Source organism: Peromyscus eremicus, chromosome 17 (assembly GCF_949786415.1).
Source record: "Peromyscus eremicus chromosome 17, PerEre_H2_v1, whole genome shotgun sequence".
Taxonomy (NCBI): Eukaryota; Metazoa; Chordata; class Mammalia; order Rodentia; family Cricetidae; genus Peromyscus; species Peromyscus eremicus.
The window spans coordinates 45,199,163-45,223,340 of NC_081433.1; the positions used below are offsets into that span (position 1 = coordinate 45,199,163).

A 24,178-nucleotide genomic window follows, 5' to 3' on the forward strand; every position below is an offset into this window, starting at 1 on the left:
ATTTGTGCTCCCCTGAGAATAACATTGTACTTCTTGAGATTGAATATGTGAAAGTCCAGATTTGATAATTGTAGTTATTTATTTTTATGTTCATCGCACAAAATTCATGGCCTCATACACACTAGGAAAATGTTCTATCAACTATCTACATTTTCAGCTCCCAGATAACATATTTGTACTGTGTTCAGGAGTACAGTTAACACCAACTCATCTATCTATGTTCAGTGGTACATGGGATGAGCACACAGATATTGTGAGAAGGAAATAATACGCTATTTCTTCATATATTTGCAAAATATTAATGCACGTAGGCTGAAAGCCAAATTACATTCTCTCTTTTGTTATTATAGTGATGTACCTTTTCCAGATGGTATTTTTCAAACTTTGTAAGTGTGCATGTGTGCAAATTGACATTTGTATTAACTGTAGATACATTCTAACTACTTTCAGGCTTATTCCCATATTGATGCAAGAATAAGTTTTATTTCACTTACAATCTGTGATAGTTTATCCTTTTATTTCACTCATGTAAGTATTATTAAATCATATTTTTAAATATTTGGTAAAAATTACTCTCAAAATATTCCCTGCAAAGATCATTCTTTGTTTTTTCTACCAATGGCAACAAAATTGGTATGAGTAACTTTCTATTTTTTTTATTTTTGTGAATTTCATTCATGTATGCAATGAAATATAATCATACCTATTCCTTCTTTCCCTCTCCACCACCCTCTCACAACCCCCTCTCAACTTCATGGCTTTTTTCTCTTTTTTGACAACTCACTAAATCTAGTTTGTGATGCCTCTATGTGAATCAGTGTGGAGCCATGCACTAGGGAATGAAAAATTATCAGTTGCCATATCATCAATAAAGAATTACTCTCATACCCCCAGCAACTATTCATTGCCAATAGTTCTTCAGGATGGGGTAGATCCTGGAGATGATCTCTACCATCTATGCCAGGATTTTGTCTGTCTTGATCTTACGTAGGTAACCACAGTTGCTATGATGGTCACTCCATGCCCAGAAGACAGCATTTCACAACACCTTGCTCCATCATCCAGCTCTTACATTTTTCTTGATCTCCTCTTCTGGAATACTCCCTGAGCCTTAGAATCAGTGCTGGGTGAGATTAGTAAAGACTCTGTGTTCATGGATGAGCATGAAGTCTCTTATTCATTGCACTGTTATCAGTTACATATCTCTCCACTGACTGCTGTCCATAGTGTAAGAAATTGGATTAAAATCATCCTCTGAGTGACTCTAGAAATGAGAAGAGTAAGTGTAACAAAGGAGAGATGGTAACCTAAAGAGATAAAGAAAGGAATTGCACAAAGAATCATAAAAAAAGGCAATAAGACAGCAGCTCCTACCTTCTCCCCTGTAAGGAGGGGAAGCTGATACCATAAACACAGGGAATCCAGGTAGTCCTGGTGACAACTGTCTAGTGTTCCCAGCTACAAGATGACTCTCCAGTTCTCATAAACCCTGAATGCCCTGGAATGATTTGTTGTGATGGTGACTCCTACATATCAGATGAGAATTGGAGAAAACAAACCTGTTTTTTTCTCTCTATTTCTCAGAGAACTCTAACCTAGTTTCTGTCTTGAGAGGGGGGCCTATTGCTTCAGAACAAGTTGCTCCAAGAAGCTGAAAACAAACTATGACACAGAAACATGAAGCTCATCTACTATATTTACTGAGTTTCAGAGACAGTAGAAAAGAGGGAGAAGGTTGGATGCACACCCACTGGTCGATTTAGGCAGCAGGGAGCTGATGAACACAGGGCATTTTGGTTAGTGATAAGGACTGAAACCCAAAGTTTAGAATCACTACAGATATGGAACCCCCTAAGCCCTAGCCATGGCCAGTGGGTCACTTGGTTTCTATTGCTGCCTTGCTGTCACGGGTAGTCAGCTGCAGGTGGGACTTCCAAACTTGGGACCACTGTAACATTTTATTTACCACTCTCTTTTTTATAGTGCTGTTTTTTCTTTTAAAAAAAAAACTACCTCTTTTTCTTTAAGTTGTAAATTTTGCTAAGAAACTACTATAGCTTGATCTGGGACATGTATGTCTGGCCTGGGATGCCTTAAAGTTTTATTTAGAAGCTCTTTGAATAAATGGAAAATAAACTCACCTACCGGTAAAATTTTTAGTTTAATAATGATCTGGATCTACTGTTTGTAGACCCTCATATTAATTCAACTGTTCAGAACAAGTAGAATTTTTTCTAATGAACTATTCATATATTTCAAGTCTACTGACCTTATTACTGAATATCTACCACCGAATGCTATAAGTTTGTGTGTTATGAATACCTTTCGGAGGCAGTTCCCCTGTGGTCACCATGTTTATTTGACCTAGGATTACATATGACAGAACGTTATCTATGGCATTAGCAAGCACAATCATCACTAGCTGGTTAATGAGTTGGTTTGCCTTTGTGACATCTGGGATTGAACCAAGGCGGTGTGGCAAGCTCGGAGAGTGCACTGCTTCTGACTATCTCTCCAACATGGGTGCTACCACCTTTGAGATTTGGGAGCTCATTTTGGTGGCATCATATTCCAGAAGCATTAATTTCTGTCTTCTTGAAAAAGGAGTGATAAAATGTTATAAGACAGGTTTTACAAGGCATCATCTATGTGCTGTAAAAATGAAATTTTACAACAAACTAATGGGAAGATAACAATATTCTTCGTTAGGAAGCTGATAAGCTAAAATTGGATCAGTGGGCTCAGTGTTTATGTGCATATTGACAAGGGGCTCGCTTAATTCATTTGCTGTTAGAAGAATGCATTGTTCAGTGCTTTAATATAAGGAAAAAGATTTGAATTATTTAATTCGTATTATGTCTGAATTTCTGCCTACATTCATTTCATCTCCAAACAAAGAAGCAAAAGAAAACATATGAAACAAGGGAGACATTTTTTTCCTCTTAAATTTTGCCATGGGTTTAGAAGTATTATCCACTATAAAAGCTGAGTAGCTGTTTGATTCTGAATGTAGGCTATCTACTTTCTCAATCTTCTCTCCTTTATGGGCCTTCTATTTCTCATTACTTAGCAGGGCTGAATTATTTGCCCTTGACAATTTTTAGTACCTTGATCATGGAGGAATATGTTCTAAAACTTAATTCATTCTGAAGAATTCATCCCTGGAAGGTAGTTTTATTGCCTTCACTCTTCAAATCTCATTTCTCAAAATAGCTTATTAACGCACTGAACAATGCATTCTTCTACCTCCAAATGAATTAAGTGAGTCCTTTGTCAACATGCACATAGACATTGAACCCACAGATCCAATTTTAGTTTATCGGCTTCCTAACAAAGAATAGTATTGTTACCATCCCATTTCTGCATTTAAATAAAACAGTTAAGATATTTTGTATTTTGTCACACTTGGATTTTCACCATTGTTCTGTTATTATTTTTTAAATCACCACTTACATAAGAGTGCTAGAGACTGTATTCATCTTACCAATCATTCTGTGTACCTGAGAAAAAAAATGCTATCATTGAAAGCTGAAGAAACATCCTGAGATATGAGTTTACTCAATATGGCTTAAAATCATTTCTTCTTGGAAGTCTCAAAAACACTGTAAGGAGATATCATTCTAGAAGCCTCAGCAAAGAGTGCTGGAACACATTGTCATCACTACTAAAGGAAGAATTTCTCGACAGAATATTGCTCCCAAGTAAGAAAAAAAAAGTGATCCTCTGTAGGCGAGAAGAAGATGCTGCAGGGCCTTTTCCACATGATGTCAATAAAGGTCACACAGTAGTATTCTGTGAGTGGGATGGACACAATACCTGACAGGAAATAATCTGCTTTCACACAGGACACCTTGCTTTTGAGACATCATCGCTTGCAAAAGACAGTACATTGTGTAGCATGCTGAGTTCGTCTTTAGCCTGAAGGGAAATGACAAGGTCTCAGCTTTAATGCTTGCCTGTCATGTGGCATTAGAAAAGCAACTTAATGCTTGCAGTCTGCGGGAATTCAATCAGTTAAAATAACTTTCCTCTTATGAAAGGAGCCAAGTGCAAACACCAAGCTAATTTTAGAGGGAAATGAATATAACCGTACATTTGGAAATAGGCCAGGACAAAACCATGATTTGGAAATGGAATAATGGTACTTCCATGTTTCTCAGAGTTTTAACATCAGTGTCACACTAAACCCATTCTCAACTTTACATTCAATTATACTAACATTCCCACATTGTATTCAACTAAAAGATGACACAGATTACCAGATACAAATATGAGAAATGGAAACATACCAAAGGTTGGCAATATGTCTTTACATTCATTCAACTGATACCTTATATTCAACTCTAAAATATGTCATATATATATGTGTCATATATATATATGTGTCATATATATATATATATAAAGAAAAGAAAAATATCCATGAATTTGAGAGTTAGCAAGGTGGGGTGCATGAAAGAAGGTTGAGAGAGAATCAAGAAAGGGGAAATACAGTGATATTTTAAATTCAAAAAATATAAAAAATGTCTACATGTTCTCAAATAAAGAAAATATAGAACTATTAATGCTAATGGTGTTCTCCACATAGAAGATATAATATATAATGATTCATTACATTTCCCTTTTAGTTCTGAATTTTTGTAGATTGTTTATATACTGTTTAGGCAGCAGTAAATTGTAAGAAAAAAATCAACTTTCAGTTAATTTGCCTCAGAAGCTGCAAGTACTTTATCTATTATTCTCCAGAACTATGTAAGTAAGACTGCAGCATTCAATAACAGTTTCTAAAAGGAGCGAATTCCTCGGCATCTGTATGGTACAGTGAGCAGCGTCTTCACAGCTTCTTGGCCAATGTCCAAATCAATAAAGAGCTTCTAAAGAATTATCCAAATTGCTCAGAAGGAAAAAAATGCAAAACAACTTAATTTTGTCTCAAACAATGTTCAACCCTCTAAAACTTTTGCAAAATGGAACATCTACTGATGAGTTTTTACCTCATGATAGTGCATAGTAAACAGTGTATACCAAACAAGCTCCCATTAATTATAAAATTTCCCTGGACAACATATGACTTAGAATTTAGAAATGTAAATAATAGTTTATATTTTTAAAATGAAGAAATCATAGAGATCAAAACTATTTAAAAATATTCAAAATAATCATTAGAATATTTTAATTGTGTGTCCAAAATTTTATTTACAACAAAAATTGTTTGCCAATAACATCTATTCCTTTGTTCATGTTTACTAAACTGTGTGTTTCCCAAAGAAACAAAGCTGTTGACTTAAAAGAACATTGAAGTTGCGAAAGAAAGTTTAAATAGTATACCAAAATAATAGATTATGTTTTGAAAATATACACATGTCTACCAAAATCTAGATTGTGTGTGTGTGTGTGTGTCTACATGTATGTATGAAACCCAAGATTAATTTTGGTATTGTCTCTCAGGTTCTGCCTATGTTGATTTTAGATTCCAATTCTCTAATCAACCTTCTGAGTGGAGTAGTCTGGCTGGCCAGTGAGGCCCCCATGATCTATCTGTCTCCCCTGAGGCTCTGGAATTACAAGTGTGTAACACCAAGCTACCTCTAAAATAATGTGGGTTTGGGGGACAGAGCTCAGGTTCTCATGCTTATGCCTACAAGTGCCTGAATCTATCTCCGTAGACCTAGATAAATACCTTTAAATTAGAGTATTTTGACGTGAAGAAGCTTGGTTTGCATAATTATCCTTGTTAAATTTTTATTTTACATAGATTCAAAAGAAATCCTCCATGGTTAGTTATTGGTGAAATATTAATCTCAAGTGATTAATCAATTGATTTAATAAATCACTTGATTTAATATGATTAACATGATATTAATTCAACATAATTGCTCAAAATGAATAGTGACACTGTGATTGTTACACATTGTCACCATTAAGTGTGTTGGTGATACAAGATAGATCAAGCTGGTAGTTGCTTCCATGCTTAAATAGAATCCCAAATCTTCTATGCGAGATTATGTTATGAAGCAGGTAGATTCACGTTTGAAATAAGTACATTCTATCAGTTCATAATACTGTTTTCATCTTTTATGATGATTCCGGTTAATGATGGAATTTATACAAATCTATGTACATATATATATATATATATATATATATATATATATTTATAAATGTTTATGTATGATGTGATAGCATTTACTATATATAGGCAATTGAATAAATAGAATTGAATATATATAATATATATAATTGAAGCGATTATAATTATATATAATTTAATTATAAAAAATGTGTGTCTTCGGAAAGTACGTCAACTTTAGGTAGAATTCTCCCAGTAGGTGTTTAATAAATTAAACATGATCTCTACATTCTTAAATATACTTTACAGATCTTGTAAACATTATACTAAGTGAAAGAACCAAGACACAACGGGTCACAGATAGTATCACATTGATGAACTGAAGTGCCCAGTACTACTGAGACTTAAAGTTTGAAAGCAGAGTACTGGTTCTCAGTGGCTGGAAGCAGAGATAAGAGGCCGCACAGTGGGTACAGATTTTCCTTCTGGGGTGACAAAAATAATATGCAGCTGAATAGTTGTTACGGCTGTACAATATTATTAAAGTATGAAATGTCACCAATGGTTAATCCTATGTGCATCTGACAATATGTTTTTAACACTTACTCTATGTATGTATCACAGTTTACAAAAGATCCAAAAAATTCAAAGGTTGGAAGGTCTTCAAAATGATGTTCAATGAGGACATTATTCATGTTTAAAGTACCAAGTGCCTTTTGGCCTCTTCAAAAAGTTGCTCTCTACTAGTTGGAAGGAATTTTCAGAATTCTTAGAATGGTGAAGGACATTTCTTTAGTGCTGCTAGAAAACAAAACATGCTTTAAAGATCTTATTGCCTCCCAAATCTTTAATGACTTTTATGATTTGAGTTATATATTCTAGTTGGAAAAGATGTTTGTTTAACAGAAGCCCAAAAATAACAAGCAGATCATGCTCACATAAGTAAAGCACATATTGCAAATGAATGTCATGCATGGATGGTTGTCTTCATTTTAATATGTATTTGTGATTCTGAACAAGTAACAATACAGTTAAGCAAAATAACTCATTCTAAGTTGGAGTGAGTAAAATTCCAGATACAGATTTGGATTTTTGAAGGGAAGTAGCAGTAGTGGTAGATTTCCATGTCTACAATTCTTAAACCAGGAGGACTCTTGCTCTGTTTTCCTATTTGGTGTAACATAAAATGAAGTGGTGGGTAGAAGCATAGTACAAGAAGTTGAACTGTTTTAATTCCTAACCACCCATCTGTTGACACAATTGGCTGTGAGAAAGTAGTCTGCCTGTTTATCCTGGCCAACATAAAGAAGGAAAGTGTGCAAATAAAAAGGAATTGAATAAGAATGTAAATAGGCATCTGTGGTAGAAGAGGATAACGGGAATAGTGGGGACTTGTGGGTTGCTACTATGCACACATTAAGAGAGTGCCTTTCCCATCAAAACCAAAGAGCAACAGTGATTATTATTTTTCACTGATATCCAGCAGCTACTAAAAATACTGGCTGTGTGCCAGTGTTTCTCTACAAAACTAAGACTGCCCAAATTAAATGAACTCAATTTAATGAAACAAACATTCAAATTTGAAAAGAATGTGGAAGGATTAAGGCAGGTTCCTAGTCTGTGGTTTCCAATCTTAAATACACAAAGAGGTTGCAGAATGATACAAAGAGTATATTTCTGTCAGTTTAACACATTTTATGTTCTAACCAATATTTCGTCTTTTGTTTTCAGAATTGGTACAAAATTATATTCCTTTATAGTTTTTGGTAATTTAAAAACGATTCTGACTTTTTCAAAGAGAATAAACATATGGATAATGAAGAGGAACTCAGGAGGAGTTTTGAAATAACCTTTCAAAGACTCCAAATAGTTGGTATAAAATGACTTTATTCCCTATTGGTTTAGTAACTGAGGAATGAATGAGGCTTTTCCAATAGGCCATTATTTCAGAATCAGTGGTCCCAGACGACTACCCTCCCTGTGGATGCTCCTGGAGCAGATGTTGCAGACAACATGGGGGATATTACAGAGACAGGGCTAGAAACAATTACACCACCATTGAGTATTAGGGCTCTGTGCTTTGTGATACACAGAACTTATTCTGCACAGTGCTTCAGAACTGGAAAAGTCTAGAAAACATAGTAGCTGAGTATTTGGGAGAGTTTTATTTATTCTTCATTTTTTGACAAATTAATTTTCTGGTCACTTTTTAACTTAGCCAGCAGCCTTAGATAAGACTCCTTAAGAAAGGAAGAATTCTGGATTATTTTTAATTTGTCTATGAATTTTAAATTTTTATTCAAATCACATATCCTTTCTAATTAAAATCAGAAATCTATTCATATTTATATCAGAAAAATCTTAAAAATAATACAAATCTATACATACATGCATATTAAAAATTACTTTGTCACTATGACAAAATCTGTGTAATCCCAAGGCAGACTAAATATTAGCATGGAGAGGGAATATGGACACAAAGTCCCATCCCTAGATGAGAAGCTACTGGCAGTTCATAGATACTTGGAGAAAGAGTTTTCTTTAAGACTCTAAGTAGCTCACGGTAAGTGGAGACACTCCAGTGGAAGGCCATACACATAAGAACATATGGGCAGCATGAACTGGAATTCATGGGTTTAATAATAAAAATAGGACACAAAGTTTGGTATGTATGGAGGGAGGATAAATCTGGGGGAGTTGGAAGAGGGGGTTAATATATTCAAAAAAATTTCACCAAATTTTTAAAGAATTTATATATTCCTATTGCTAAATTCCAAACATTCAGTGGTGCTTATATTCTTTTTTGAGATGATCAAGTACAGCCACAAGAAGAGACAGAGGAAGATGCATGGACCATCTAGCAGGCAGAGGGGGGGAAAGTCTGGTATGTAAGCTTAGTTGCAGTTGGAGCGAAGTAGTGTTGGTGCCCAAATACTGATCAGATTGTGTCTTCAGTATTCAGGGCAAAGCATGCATTTGACTTGTCTAAATGACAAAGTCCAAGAGTTCGGAAGCCTCTTTCTATGGCTTGCTTACCTTGTTTGATATTAAAGAAATAAAGAAAATGGTTGGACTGTTAGTTTCTCTGTACAGCTCCAGTTTTTCCCAGATAACTGAAACTTTCCTCAGGCATATGCTTAAATCATGTATAATGAAGTCTATAGATTTACCCACTTCTAAACTGTAAGGAGAAAACTAATAATAAAACTCCCTGCTGGCAATGGTCAAGAGACAGCCCGAACTGACCTACTCTGATGATGGGATGGTCAAACACCCTAATTGTCGTGCTAGAAACCCCATCCAACGACTGAGGGATCTGGTTGCAGAGATCCATGGCTAGGCCCCGGGTGGATCTCTGGGAGTCCAGTTAGCGAGAAAGAGGAGGGTTTATATGAGCGAGAATTGTTGAGACCAAGGTTGGATAAAGCACAGGGACAAATAGCCAAATGAATGGAAACACATGAACTATGAACCAATGGCTGAGGGGTCCCCAACTGGATCAGGCCCTCTGAATGGGTGAGACAGTTGATTGGCTTGATCTGTTTGGGAGGCATCCAGGCAGTGGGACCGGTCCTGTGCTCAGTGCATGAGTTGGCTGTTTGAAACCTGGGGCCTGTGCAGGATCGCTTGGCTCATCCTGGGAGGAGGGGACTGGACCTACCTGGACTGAGTCTACCAGGTTGATCTCAGTCCTAGGGGGAGGCTTTGCCCTGGAGGAGGTGGGAATGGGGGTGGGCTCGGGGGAAGGTGAGGGGGGCGGGAGTGGGGAGAACAAGGGAATCCGTGGCTGATATGTAGAACTGAATTGTATTGCAAAAAAAAAAAAACCTCCACATCATGTGGCATGGGCAGGTACACCTGTAGTTTTTTCACATGAGATATGGAGGCATAAGGATTAAAAGCTCAGGATCAGCCTTGGCTGCATAGTGAGTGGGAGGCCAACAAATATTATTGGAAAACGTCACTAGAAATATTATCTTAAAACATTGCTGGGATTAGCCATTATTATTCTTTTAATACTCACAAAACATCTTCTATTATTTTTAAATGACTTATTTTATAGAACTTGTCATATTAAACAAAGTTAAATATTAAACAACTGTTTCATGCCAGGTACTGTGACACAAACATTTAATCCCAGCACTCAGGAGGCAAAGACAGGTTCATATCTATTATTTCTGGGCCAACATGGTCTACATGGTAAGTTCCAAGCCTACCTACTAAGGCTGTATAGTGAGACCTTGCCTCAAAAGAACAAGAATAAAAACATGATTTATAACTCTAAAAGTATACACTATTATTTTTGTATGACAGAAAGCTTTCAGAAAGGAACATAACTTTCAATCTTGTTAGATATTTAGAAGAAATGTTTCTAAAAATAAGTGGAGAAAGTGTTCAGCTTCAAATGTCTGCCTACTTTCTAACATTTTAATATGACAAACCAGGAAAGTAAAATTTGAAGGGAAAAACAAAGTGTGATGAGTGGTCATCCTCTGTGGCCTTTTATCAGACTTGAGAGTCACCGAGAATACAGTCAAAACAGTAGAACATGGCTGTAGCTTCACCGTTTTCTCCCCCATCTACATATTCTGCATAGTGCCCCATGTTGCAATTGGTGAAGCTACAGTGACAGACATTGGTACACTGTAGTTTTTAAAGCCTCTTTCTACTTCTCTTCTGCTCTCTCTCTCTCTCTCTCTCTCTCTCTCTCTCTCTCTCTCTCTCTCAGGATTACAGAGTGAATATTTTTCTTCGTCAGAAATGGAATGATCCTCGTCTTGCATACAGTGAATATCCTGATGATTCATTGGACCTGGACCCGTCCATGTTGGATTCCATTTGGAAACCAGACTTGTTCTTTGCTAATGAGAAGGGGGCTAACTTCCATGAAGTCACCACAGATAACAAACTGCTAAGAATTTTCAAAAATGGAAATGTCCTTTACTCAATAAGGTAAGCAGAGACTTAAAAAGGCAGTTTTGGTAAAATTAGATTTGGTTTTTGTTTGTTTTGTTTATCTCTATTGAGATAGTTTTGAATTTGGGGGAAACTTATTGTTCCACTTGAATTGTTCTAATGTATGATATAGCAAATGTGTCTAATCAATAACAACAATCATAAGTACCTAATCCAGGGAAAATATGAATTCCAAAAATCTATCTTAACAAGTCAGTGATGATTATTAAAATAAACAAGTTGGCAGGATTCACAAAGACAATTGATAGGCACCTGGGTCACATATCAAGGCTCTAGAACTCATTTGACTTTGGTAGGTCATTAAATATCAAATAGGTACAGATTCAGTAGATAAGGAAAACAGCTATTTACAGGGATATACTTAACCAGCTTCACATTTTAAGACTCTTCCAAAATATATGAATTATTGTTGAGAAAAGTATTCTACAGTTATTTTCTTAGCTCTGATAAACAAGTTAAAGACAGAATTTATGCCATCTTTCACACATGAGAAATATACCATGCTTAAACTGACATGCTGTGTTGAAATATTTGTATCAACAGTATCATGTTCTTAACTGTAAATTAAATTAGACTTCATATTTAGGCTTTAAACCTAAAATTAACTCCCTTTCTGTCTTAGTTTTGTTCTTCTTATTCATTGTTCTTTTTGCAAGGAATAGAGGTATTTCATTTTCATCTTATCTTTCTAATATCAAAGGTGTCTCTACTTTTACCAAGTAGTAGAATAAGCACAAAAAATGAATTTTTAATCTTAGTGGCATGATGATTTTTAAAAACTTTCCTTCCAAGGGATTTTCCAAGTCATGTTGTTCTGTATTGCTTCTCATCTCTTCATCCTATTGTACTCTGATGCCTTTTTATATTTTCCTCTTTCATGTGCCTATATTTCCCTTTAATAGATTTCTTTTGCATCCTGAAAGTGTATTCCATTAGCTGTTAATTTGTTCAGATTTCTGAACACCTGCAAATCAGTGAAATTCATGATATAAAGAAAGTGCTAGGGCTTGTCCCTAATTAAGACAAATCCTATATAGAAGAATAGCTTCATGGTGACCTCAGTTCTGGACAAGAGTGTTCTGAAATCTTTCAGGAAATTATCAAAATAAATAATCAGAAAAGTAAGAGTTTAACTTCTGGGAAATTGTGTCAGACAAATATTTCCTTACTCTACCTAAACACAACTAAAAACACTGGACACACAATACGTATAAGAAGATGTAAGAAATACTCAGAGATGGATGAAGTAGACAAGCTCATTGTGGGCTCTGAAACCTGAGGACCAGGCAGTGTGGATGATTCCTGACATTTTCTTCTGGCCTTATGCATCGCAGACTTGGAGGCGAAGAAGCTGTTGACCCAGAAGCTGCAACAGGTCCTGACAAAATACGTCCAGCTAAAGCTTAGCTTTTCCTTCTAGTCTGCTCAGGAAAGCAGCATCCTAACAAGAGAAAACCATTAACCAATTTCAAGAGTCCAGCCGAATACTGAACAATGACAGAAAGATCACACAACCTCAGTCCAGCTTCAAAGTCAACATGCTCAGGATGCGAGCCTAGGCTTTCAATCCAGAGAGGCCACAATGATATATCCCATCACCTGAGTCACAGTCAGGGAAAAACTGTCAGCTCACCTTTCAATGCCACAGCCTGTGATCACCCTCCTAGGCTAAAGCATCAGGAAAGATTCTCATATAGAACATCTCTCTTCCATCAGAAACAAGTCCCTCCTTTGTGTGTTGGTAGTGTCCCATGAATTTCATGGACACTCAAGACATTCAAATCGCCTTGCAGTAATAAGGCCAGTCCATCGGTGGTGTAGGTGGGGGTAAGTAGAAACCTATTCCCTCACAGATCATTATGAGATTGGTTAGAAGACTTTGACTTCTACTTATACATGGAAGTAACCAGGTAGCAACCTTATAGTTTCAGAGACATCTGGTTAAAAAAGAAAGTTAAAATAAGATCCAAAGTCCAACAAAATAATATAAATATGCCTATAGTTTAGTCAAAATTCATTCATCACGTAAAGGACCAGAAAAATCACAGAAGAGGGGAAATGAATGCCAAATATCAAAATGGCGGGGACATTAAATATTGGATGGGCCTTTGTCATGGTAAAAATTTCTCAATGAGCAGTTACAAATAGGCTTGGCCTAGATAAAAGGTACAAAATATCAGCAAAGAAGTAGAACTTTAGCCTTAGAAGCACAACATCTCTCAAAAATGAAGATGAAATGAAAGCCTTCGTGGATGAAACAAACTGAGTGAATTTATCAGAAGTAAATCTATTCTGAGAGTATAGCTGAGGAAGTTTTCTAACCGGAAGAAATAGTGAAGGAAGGGATGATAGAATTTCCACAAGAAAAAAAATAGCAGCAGAAACTGGGTAGATACAATAGGGTTTTTTTTTTTCCTTCTTATCTTGAGCTTACTAAATTACCTTCGACAGTTGAGCTCGTGATAACTGATGCAGAAAGAAAATAAAACTAACAAATAAGACATATACAGAAAATACGCTTTAACAAGTCAATGGTGGTACTTAACATCAATCAGGTTATCGTTTTTATAACAAATAGAATTAATGATGCTGATACTATTTAGTGTTGGCAACTACGGACTCAGTAGGCATATATTGGTGCTATTATTAATTGGCAATGTGATTTATTAAAACATGACGAGATTTATGTGTTCCACAATTCGGTAATTTTATTTCTAGGGACCTAAATTACGTACATAATGTGTGTATATAAAATCTACATACAAAGGTACCTCTTGTGGCAATAACACAAAGTATCTTACATGTTCATTAATAAGCAGTTAGGATCTCTGACTACTCTTCTAGATGTCCCAGGTTCAATTCTCAGCACTAACATGGTGGCTCACAATAATCTATAACTACATTTCCTATGGATCCAACAACCTCGTCTAGCCTCCATGGGCACCAGACACACATGTGATTCCCAAATGTACATGTAGGTCAACATTCATACCTATAAAATCATGAAATCAATTTTAAGAAAGAATATGACGGAACCCAATGATAGGTTCATGATATTAAATATTTGATATAAGGTACACATGAATATATTGAATTATATCAGCCTACAACATACATTTATGTTAAGAGAAATGCTTTATGCTTATTTTGTTTTGAGATAATTCTGCTTGTGTAAGGAACAGATTGTTTACATACATATATGTGTGTATGTATATATATGTATATATGTATATATGCATATATTTTAATGGCCATAAATTTGAAAGAGTGCAAGCTAAGGATATACATGGGAGAGTCTGGGTGGAAGAAAAGAGGGTAAATTTTATAATTATAGAAAAATTTATTTAAAGTATTACACATATACATGCAATATATATATATTGCTAGGAGGGTGGAAACAGGCAGGCCTGGGGCCTTGCTAGTTAGTCGGCAAAGTCTACATAGTGATTTATAGGCCAAAAGAAGAAGGAGGAGAACAAAGAAAACAGTAAGGGGGAATGGTAGCTGAGGTTTCAGGAAGAGCAACCAACTAAGAGTGTCCTTTGGCCTCCACACAACTATACATACAAGTACATATTCAGTCACAAATAGGCACATACACATGTACAAACATACAAATTAAATTAAATAATTAAAAGCAAATTAAAGTAACGAGTCCAAAATTTTCTTTTATCAAGTGGCATTGTGACCATTGCACGATTGCCACACAATGCACTACTCACTTGTTTGTGACTCACTTGTTGTTTGTGATAAGGATGAGGTCAAGGGTCTATAGCACTGGCAGTTATGTAAATGTACAGTGCATGGATCATGCACACTAGATGTGCAATAAGCTGCATCATCTATTAATAGGCTTACTCAAGTATGTCCTGTGATGTATACAGAACGACAAAATCCATCGGTGATACCTTTCTTAAAATCTATCACAATTTTAATCAGCACATGCCTATGTGCACGGATCTATGAAAGAACTTTGGAAGGAAACTCATAAATTTATTAAAAATGATCAATTACAGAAATGAGAGGTAGGATTTATGCCGCAATAAAAAACTATCAATTTTACCCTAAGTAAATTTATGTTGTTTGGATTTTTTAAAATGAGTTATGTATTACTTAGAAAATAAATGCATACAATATGTGACAGATTCCATTAGTTTGTTATCAACATCCTGACCCTTCCGTGTTGAGGACTCATGGTGATTACCAAGAAATCCATGATAAGGTACACATGGAACAAGTGTAATTCTTCCCTGCTAATTCAAAGGCTGTATTTGTGCTTCTGCTGGTGTCCTGCCATGGCTGAGTGCTAGCTCGGTATGTAAAGATTCCTGAGTGCAATGTCAAGAAACATACATGCATACCTTTATCAATTGCAGCATTCTGTTTTCTGCTAAAACTGTTAACTTGTCCAGATAGCTTTCTTGTGGCACAGGTTATTAAAAAAAAACAACGTGTCACCAGAGCTGGTGAGACAGCTCAGCAGGGAAGGATGCCTGCTGCCAAGCCTAGCAGCCTGAATTCAATTCCCAAGGTGGAAAGAGATAATTGACTCCTGTGAGTTTCCCTTTACTCATGTGCTGTGCTATGCCCATGTACACACATGCATCCATGTACATGCACCAATTAATTATTGAGTTAATTAATTATAATACAAATTTTAAGTAAAGTTTATAATATATAGCACCAGGGATCATGGGACAATCATTTTTTTTTTTTTTTTTGCAAAATTAGAGTGTGCTGATTATTTCATTTGACAGAATTGAAATTGTGTGTGTATGTGTGTCTGTGTGTGTGTGTGTGTGTGTGTGTGTGTGTGTGTGCGAAATGTATCCAATAAGATGATGGGCATTTATTTATTGGAGTCAGAAAATGGGGCTATCAAGATGCCTCAGTGGGTTGAGGCACATTCCACAGCAACTGATGACATGAGTCTGATTCCTAGGACCCATATGCTGAGAGAAGAGGACCAACTCCTGAAAGTTGTCACCTGACCTCCACATGGGTGTCACAATGTGCAGGGACCCTCCCCCCACAAATCCGTTGAAAGTTAAAAATGTTAATTAATAAGTAAGAGCTAAGCTCTCACACATTCCCACATTATTAAAATAAAAGAGTCCTCTTTGTGGGGAGGAACTTTCGATAACAAGATGATATCTTGAAATCGTATAACAATGAAGTCAATCCATTTGGGATTCATCCGATAAAACAGATCTATTGTATACTTTTAAGACCAAAACAACTCCTCCAGTTAAAATACATTATGCTAAAAAATCAACGTTTATTTAAAAGAGAATTTATATATAATTATCAAGACCTTATTACTGTGTCCCTTGTAAATGCTGAAGTATTTTGTTTGAAAATAGAGGAATGATGTTGCTTTTTTTCTGTTTTGTAAATGGTGTCATCCATTACAGATAGCTTGTATTTCTTCTAATATTTGGAGAAAGGGCTATGGAAAGATTCAGAATGTGTCTTTTATCTTTCAGTATGAATTCAGATGAAACAGATGGTCTTTTGGTTCATAGTCATTCCTGTATCCTGGATCAAATGATCAAACAAAAAATAATTTTTGTGAGTTGATTTTGGATATATCACAGGACTTTGAAATCTTCAAATGCTCCAAATCTTCAGTTTCTTTGTTAGAAAAACAACTGAACTGGAAAACAAATCTTTTTCAGTTTGCAAATGGAGCATCCGTGCTGTTTCGTGTGAGATCTGGCTTCCTTGCCTGTTTGAAGAAGGCAGAAGGTCCTGGCAAGTGCAAGCGAGTGAACTTGGGCAGTCACCTGCATTTCCTCTTTAAATCTCACTAAGATAATTAGTTGAACTGAGGGCCAAAGAAAGACAGCTCTGGTGCACAGGAAGTTGAAACCATCAGACAAGAAATCAGCAACAGCCACATGGGGAGAACGTCGTCTAGGAAGCTCAGAAATGAATGTGAGAACTGACTTAGACAGAGATGGTAGAACACAAGACAAAGTGGAAAAATAACAGAAGACAGAAAACCATTAAGATCTTCAAAGTTTTGGAAATTTTAGGCAAGAAGGACCTCAAAAAAAAAACTGCAAGATAGCAAAGAACTAAAATGAAAAAAAAAAGAAGAAGAAAGAAAAGGAGAGTGGATTTAAACTCTCAGGGACATCAGTGAACCTCTTGTGATTTCATCACCTGTGCTCTTCAATCAAGGATTTCTTTTCTTGCTTTTAGAATTGGACAGAAGCAGGATAGAAAACATCAAGGGGTGTTTCCAAGGGCTCCAGGAGCTAAGATATAGACATCATCTGCAATTCTCAAAAAACATCAAATCAAGAACACGAGAATGTAATGAGGTTGTAAAGGAAATAGTTACATGCCTTGATGAACACTAACGTTCTGAAAGTCATAATGAAACATCTGTTGCGCAGTACACAGATAAATATACTTCAGGTAGAACTTAGCTGCCCTAGCGAAAAGAGCCATAGATGCTGGCAGTTGTATTGCCATATCATCCTATAGTTATGAACATTATGCAATAAACAATCTCACTTCAGTTGTATTCCAAATAACTTTTAGTGTCTCAGTCTCAGAAACAGCCATTTGAAAATATCTTGTCTTTTTTTTTTTTTTTTTTTTTTTTTTTTTTATGGCAGAGACCAGTGAAACAAGCAAAGAGAAAGAGAAAACAAAAGTAAAAGAAACATTAACAAAGACATGACTGAAGAAAGGGCAAAAAAAGAGTATTTTTACATTCTCTGGACAAATACAATTGCATGTATAAAAATGATACTTCTAGAAATGAAAAAGAAAATAAAGACATTAATACACTATAAGAGCAAGCATTGGGAAAAAAAATAGGTAAGAGAGAGGAAACTTCCAAGAAAGTAGAATCAAAGAACACACACACACACACACACACACACACACACACACACACACACAGTTAGATGGCAGAATAATGTAAAAATCTGAGCATCAGTAAGGAAGCCCAAGCATAAATTGAAAGGCGGAGCAGACAAAAAGGAGGAATTTCCATTGAAACAGCACATACAGATGCCCTGCTGTGTTCAACCACTAAGAAGGATTAAGTGGCAGTGAGAATGAGTAGAATCTGAAGCAGCCATAAGAACACAAAAACGTAAAGATGGTTAACACGAGACACTTATTAATATCAAGGGAAAAAAAAAACCACGATGCAATAGCAGTAATTATGCAAATTACCAACCATTACACAAACATTAATCACAGACTCCTAACATGCAATTGTGTGATATTTATTTAACTACAAGTATATTCTGGGCTTGGTGGGAAGTTAAGTATGCATAGAATAGGTTATGAGACTGTTTAAAAAAAATCTTATATTTCCCTATATGTTATTACACAGACAATTTCAAGTACTAAATAACATATGCAATCATTTTATAATAGCATAGCTATATTAACATAAATAATCAACAAATAGCTGAAGAAAGTAACACTGAGGAAGTAGAACTGAGGTATAAGTGGGTGAAATAAAGCTGTGAACTTAAAGAAATATATTCTTAGATTGATTTATTTTAAGTGTATAAGGATTTTGCCTGTATATACATATAAGCATCATGTGTGTGCCAGGGACCTACGGAAGTCAAAAGGGTGCATCAGATCCCCTGGAGTTATGGATGGCTACAGGGTTCCATGTAGGTTCTGGAAACCAAACACAGGTCCTTGAAAGAGCACCAAGTGCTCTTAATCACTGAGCCAACGCTCCAGCTTTGGTGTGACTGGTTTTTATGATTTATAGAACTATTTAAAATTTTAAATCGTATCTATGGATTATGCTAAAAACAAAAGTTAAATAAATTGCCTTTTGGATGAGGGGTTTGGAGTCAGACATTTGCCTCAAGATTAAGTTTCAAATTGTATTTTATCCTGCTTATAAAGTTAACCTCTATCTGTTTTATGGTTCCTGAAAACACAAAATTCCTGAGTCAGAAATAACAGAATTTATGATTAGGGGAAAGCAAGCAGCAAGAATACTTCTCCCATCTCCACAAGTCTCCCCAGACCAATGCAATGGGTTTGGATGAATATATGTGTACAGCCAGTTATGTGACAACTTTGGAAGATAGAGTTGGAAAACACACTATTTTTAAAGCAAACTTGCAAACAAGCCTTCTCTTTTTCCAAGTGAACAGTGTGTTCCCATGTCAGAATGTTAGCAGAGGCTTTAATCCTCAGACATGGTACAAGTAAAATTCTGGCATGGCTCTCAGTTTTGGTATGCACAGCAGGAGATGTGGGGAAGACTTGATGCCCTGGGAAGACTGACTACAATCTTCCAGCCCTGATCTGGGCTTTGCTGGTTACTAGCTGTGATTTGAGACAAGGCTCTTTCCTTCAAAAAAAAAAAAGAAACCATCATTTTCCTTCTATCTATGAAAACAATAATAGCAACTAAATCAAGCCCCAAATAATAAACGGGAACTATTTAGCATGGTGTCAGGCATACAATAGGCACTAAAGCTTTCACTTTAATCTTTCCAAAAGAGAAAGCAAACAAAGCCAACCAAAGGATGATCCTCATCAGAAGGCATTGAAGCACATCAGAGCCAGTTCAATATTAAATACTGGCTACTCCAACAGCATACTAGCAATTTTGCTACTAATACCACACACACCTCATTCTTTTAAAATCAAACCACAAGAACATTTTTTCCAGAGGTGTTGCATGCACCTCGGTGATCACAATTTCAACTGTAATTTGAGCCAGATAAAATTTATATTTCTATGAAATTTAATTGTGTAAGCCATTAAAGTATACCTGCATAATATATATTTATTTTTGATCACTGACAAGATATTAATGGATGTAAACAAAAAAGGGACTTATGTCAACTCATGCTTCCTAAAATGTTGTTCATTCATTGGAGAGTCTATAACACTGAAAAATACATGTTTGGAAATATAGCATGTCTATAAACAAGCATGTTTTTTAAGATTCATAATTTGTTCACGTAAACTTCCCACAGAGATCATCAATGATACTATTTCTTTTGTGATAGGTTGGTTAGATTTGTGTGTTTTTAATGATCAGTTGACAAAAAATTCCTCCCAGATTTAATTCATCATAACAGTTTTTGATCTCTGTCCTGGTGTTCCTATACTTGGATCTATTCTCAGTTATTTATTCCCCATGAAATCATTCATTATCACATACGAACTACTCAATTATGTAAAATCACTGGGGAAATTTCTTATGCTTCCTGCAGCCTAATCACATCTTTCTAACTATTGTAAAAAGATTATTTATATGTCTTACTTCACATTTAAGAACTAAGTGTATGCATTTTTATCAATTCTTGTGTTATTATAATATACAAAACTGAAATGACCCAATGCGTTTGAGTGACAGTTTTCTTAAAGGTTAAGACCTTGGAATATAGGTTAGACATACCCTCATCGAGTTGTAAATTCTGCCTTGCCCATTTCTGTTACATAATATCAGGTTAGTTATGTTAACTCTCAAGTTTTCTCACTTAAAGAGGGTGAATATTATTTACCTGTCTTGTGAATTTGTTCTACAAAGCAATGAGTTATTATCTACAAAATATTTGGACTCCTTCCTACTACAAAATAAATAAGTGCCATGAATGTGTTAGTATAGTATTACAGAAACTCTTAAAAAGCTCCTTACATTATTGAGCAAGAGACACTGTCTTTATGTAAGCAAATTACAAAATTTGGGAAATATTGTAATATGTATTTGAGCAAAAAATGTTACTATGCAATAAATTATATATCAATAAAACACAAACATACTTATTTTGAGTTAAAAAAAACTATGGTGGGGTCAAAAAACATGTTTAATTTCAGACATTGGGACAGACACAACTCTATAAGCAATGTTACTTTAAAAACGGATAATAATTAAATTTTAATGAGGCCAATGATTTTCAAAGATGAGTCAGCCTTTTGAAAGTCACTATTTCAGTAATCCAAGACTTCTTAGGGGGCAGTAAGAAGCGCATATCCTGTTTACGTATCTTGTCTCAGAAAGAGGACTCAGTGTCCTCCTTAAACAAGTAGTCATTCAAGTCCCAAACAGAACATGAGTCATTGCTTCTTTACTTAGTTAACTTTGATGTGGTCAGAACACAGGTCAGAACACATCTTTAATTTGCATGTCTTATTTTGATAAACAAATTCAGTATTGCAACCAGCAGACACTTGCTTTCAATCAGTGTTTTGTTTAATCAATATTTTACATTAAATAAAAGAAAACAAAGTCAAAAATAGGTTTATATAGACTATGATTTGCAACAGGTTTTTTACAAACAGTTTTTGCTTAGTCAAATAATTCCTTTGAACTTTTTTTTTTTTTTTTGCTGTTGGAATTATGTAACAGCTCCCGTCTTAAGCCAGAGAAATAGCCAGGATATAAATTTGACAACACATGCATGGTGAGAGTGTGGAGAAGAATCTGAAAATACTTCTTACTTCCTCACCAAAGGTCAGAGCATTCTGCAAGTCAGTGCTGGAAACTGGCTGGCAAGAGCCTTGGATATTTGGAAAACGAGTATGTGTGCATTTCAGAATGAGCACATGCCTTCTCTCCCGATAAACTCTTTCACAAGGCAGGGAACGTCTTGTCTGCCTAGTTTTAAAATTGTCTTCTGAAGAGAGTATGTTGTAAATACACTCTATTACTTAGTATTACTTAACCTAGCTAGGAAGACCAGAAAAAAAAGTACTGCTTTTGAATATCGAGATCTCTGATTATTTTAGTTTGCTAAGGACCCAATGATCCTTCTGGGATTCTTAAAAATCCAGCAATCCCATTTGTCTGCCCATTCATGTCTCCCCAACACTTCTAATTGGACCTATGTCAGCCAGATATTCACTAGAAACTATATATCATTGTAACTTTATGTCTACAGTCTACATAAAAATGTCATTTCAGAGAAAGTAGCTGTATTTGTTAGATTGCTAGTTATTTTTTTCAAAGTATAAATAATTCTCATGTATTATTTAATTAATTCATCTTTATGCCCATACATTAGAATTTTGAGGCGGAGAATATGGGGGAGTCAACAGTCAATCATTTAAATTTAATAAGCATTCCGTATTTCCTATGTGTCAAGCACTTATCAAAGAATATTCCACACACAACTCATGATTGCACATCTCAGTTCTCCAATAGGCACCATTGTCATCTTCATTTTAGAGATGAAAAAGGTGTTGTTTAGGGAGTTTGGAGTAATATGCCTCTGGTCACAAAGCTTAGGCAAGCTAACCATGTGTCATGCTCACTAGTACAATGGATGTCAGTGAAGAAATTAATCAAAGTGGATGAGTGGGGTTTCTCTGAAAAAAACTTGGAAGAATATTGACCATGCATTTGGACCTCCCTCTCTTCCTCTCTCCCAGTTTCATAAGCCACAAATTCTTAGTAAAAATGGAAGATATACCAGTAATATATTTTAATATATATGTATATATACGTGTGTGTTAATATATGTACAATATAAAATGCATGTGTATACACACATGCATATATATATATATATATATATATATATATATATATATATTTGTAATGGATCATATGGAACATACTTGTTAAGTCTCTGGGGGTGCAAGAGTTCTCTTTACAAGGGCAGGATGCTGGTAGAGAACTTCTGCATTTCCTTCAAGTGAACAAAAAATCAGAAACTAGTTTCGTGAGCATAAAATTATGTCACGATTCTATTGAACTATTTCCTGGCTCCTGCGGGACCTGGTAGAATGTTCAAGCCAGAGGCAGGAGCCATTGCTCACTCTACTAACAAACATTCAAGTTCGTCAGACTTGCTGTGCTCAATGCCTCTCTATCCACTGACAACTTGCCAGAGAGAGCTGCAAAAATGACCAGATTTGTCATATAGGATTATTCCTCTATACCTCATTTTTCCAAATTTAGAATTTCACTTTTCCGGAATATACTGACCTCTTAAATTGTAGTAATAGGATTTTAAATGAAATGTGCCTTTTGACATTTGGTAATTCTATAGAATCCACACTCAGATTTATCTTCTGGAAACCATTTTTTGAAGGAAAGGCCTCTTCTAGGCATTTTTACTATATTCTAAAAGAAAAAAAATAATAAACAGATGAAAAAGTAAATGTACAGAATGTTATACTTGTAATGATACTTCACTGCTGTCTTTCTTGCCAAAAAAAAAAAAAAAACAGATTAATTTGTAAATACGTAGTTATTTCAGAATAAATAACATTCTTAAGCTGGAAAAAATCAGCAGTACAGTTTTCGTCACTGTCAACATAAAAAATGTTTTCTCTAGGCAATAGAATATTCATGTGTCGGTGTAAAAGAGTTGCCTTTAAAAGAATTCCTTTCATCCTTTCAGGTTAACATTAACACTGTCCTGTCCGATGGATCTCAAGAATTTCCCAATGGACGTACAAACATGTATAATGCAACTAGAAAGCTGTAAGTATGAGCAACTGACTTCCTCCTGAGCATTTTTTTTTTTAAATGGAGGGGATGAACATTTTAGCGGCTAGACAGATCATTTATTTTGTAATTCTCTGGACACATGTTTATTGAGTAAATAAAAGTAAAATGGGCACATCAATAGAAACAAACTGCCATCTATATTTGCTAAAAGCCTTAAAAGGTCTATTTTCTGCATGTCACCTCATAGTTGCAACAAAAACTTACTTCTCCCCATGTTTTCAGTTGTGAAAATGATCCCGTAGAGTGTCTGGGTAATGTGTATACAGCCAAAGTTGATGGAAACTAGCCGCCTGGATCCACATCTTATATTTTCCATTAATCAGTGTTTGATATTTTTGCTGAATTTGCTGTGTGTGTCACATCAGGAGAAAGGACTTTTTAATGCATCAGATACTCGCTAGACCTTTCAGATTTCCTCCAAATGTCATCTTGGTAAATGGACCCATGCACATCATTGATTAATGCTAACATAAAACAAGGTGCCAGGTGCATGTTTCATGAAACATTTTTGTAATAATATAAATGATATAATAGTATATGAATAATAAATATGTATGTAGTAATTACTATATAAATAGTAAAATGGTTTACAGTATTTAATCAAAAGGAACTAGTAGTAAATATAGAATTTCTTTCTACAGCTATGTAATATATATTAAAGA

At 35.3% G+C, this 24,178-nt stretch overlaps 1 protein-coding gene and 1 long non-coding RNA gene across 4 annotated transcripts in view; one reads left to right on the forward strand and one right to left on the reverse strand.

The window, feature by feature from the left end:
- Positions 1-24,178, forward strand: part of Glra3 (glycine receptor alpha 3) — a 149,457-nt gene that overhangs the window by 73,325 nt on the left and 51,954 nt on the right. For all 3 annotated transcript variants that reach the window (XM_059244543.1, XM_059244544.1, XM_059244545.1), the window contains 2 exons: positions 10,800-11,023; positions 23,407-23,489. In XM_059244543.1, coding sequence (XP_059100526.1) covers positions 10,800-11,023; positions 23,407-23,489 — 307 coding nt within the window. The remainder of the gene's footprint in view (positions 1-10,799; positions 11,024-23,406; positions 23,490-24,178) is intronic.
- Positions 1,381-22,691, reverse strand: LOC131894311 (uncharacterized). Its single transcript, XR_009374880.1, has 3 exons — positions 22,619-22,691; positions 3,817-3,918; positions 1,381-1,526 (listed from the first exon to the last, which is right to left on the reverse strand). It is a non-coding gene; the product is annotated as an uncharacterized LOC131894311 (long non-coding RNA).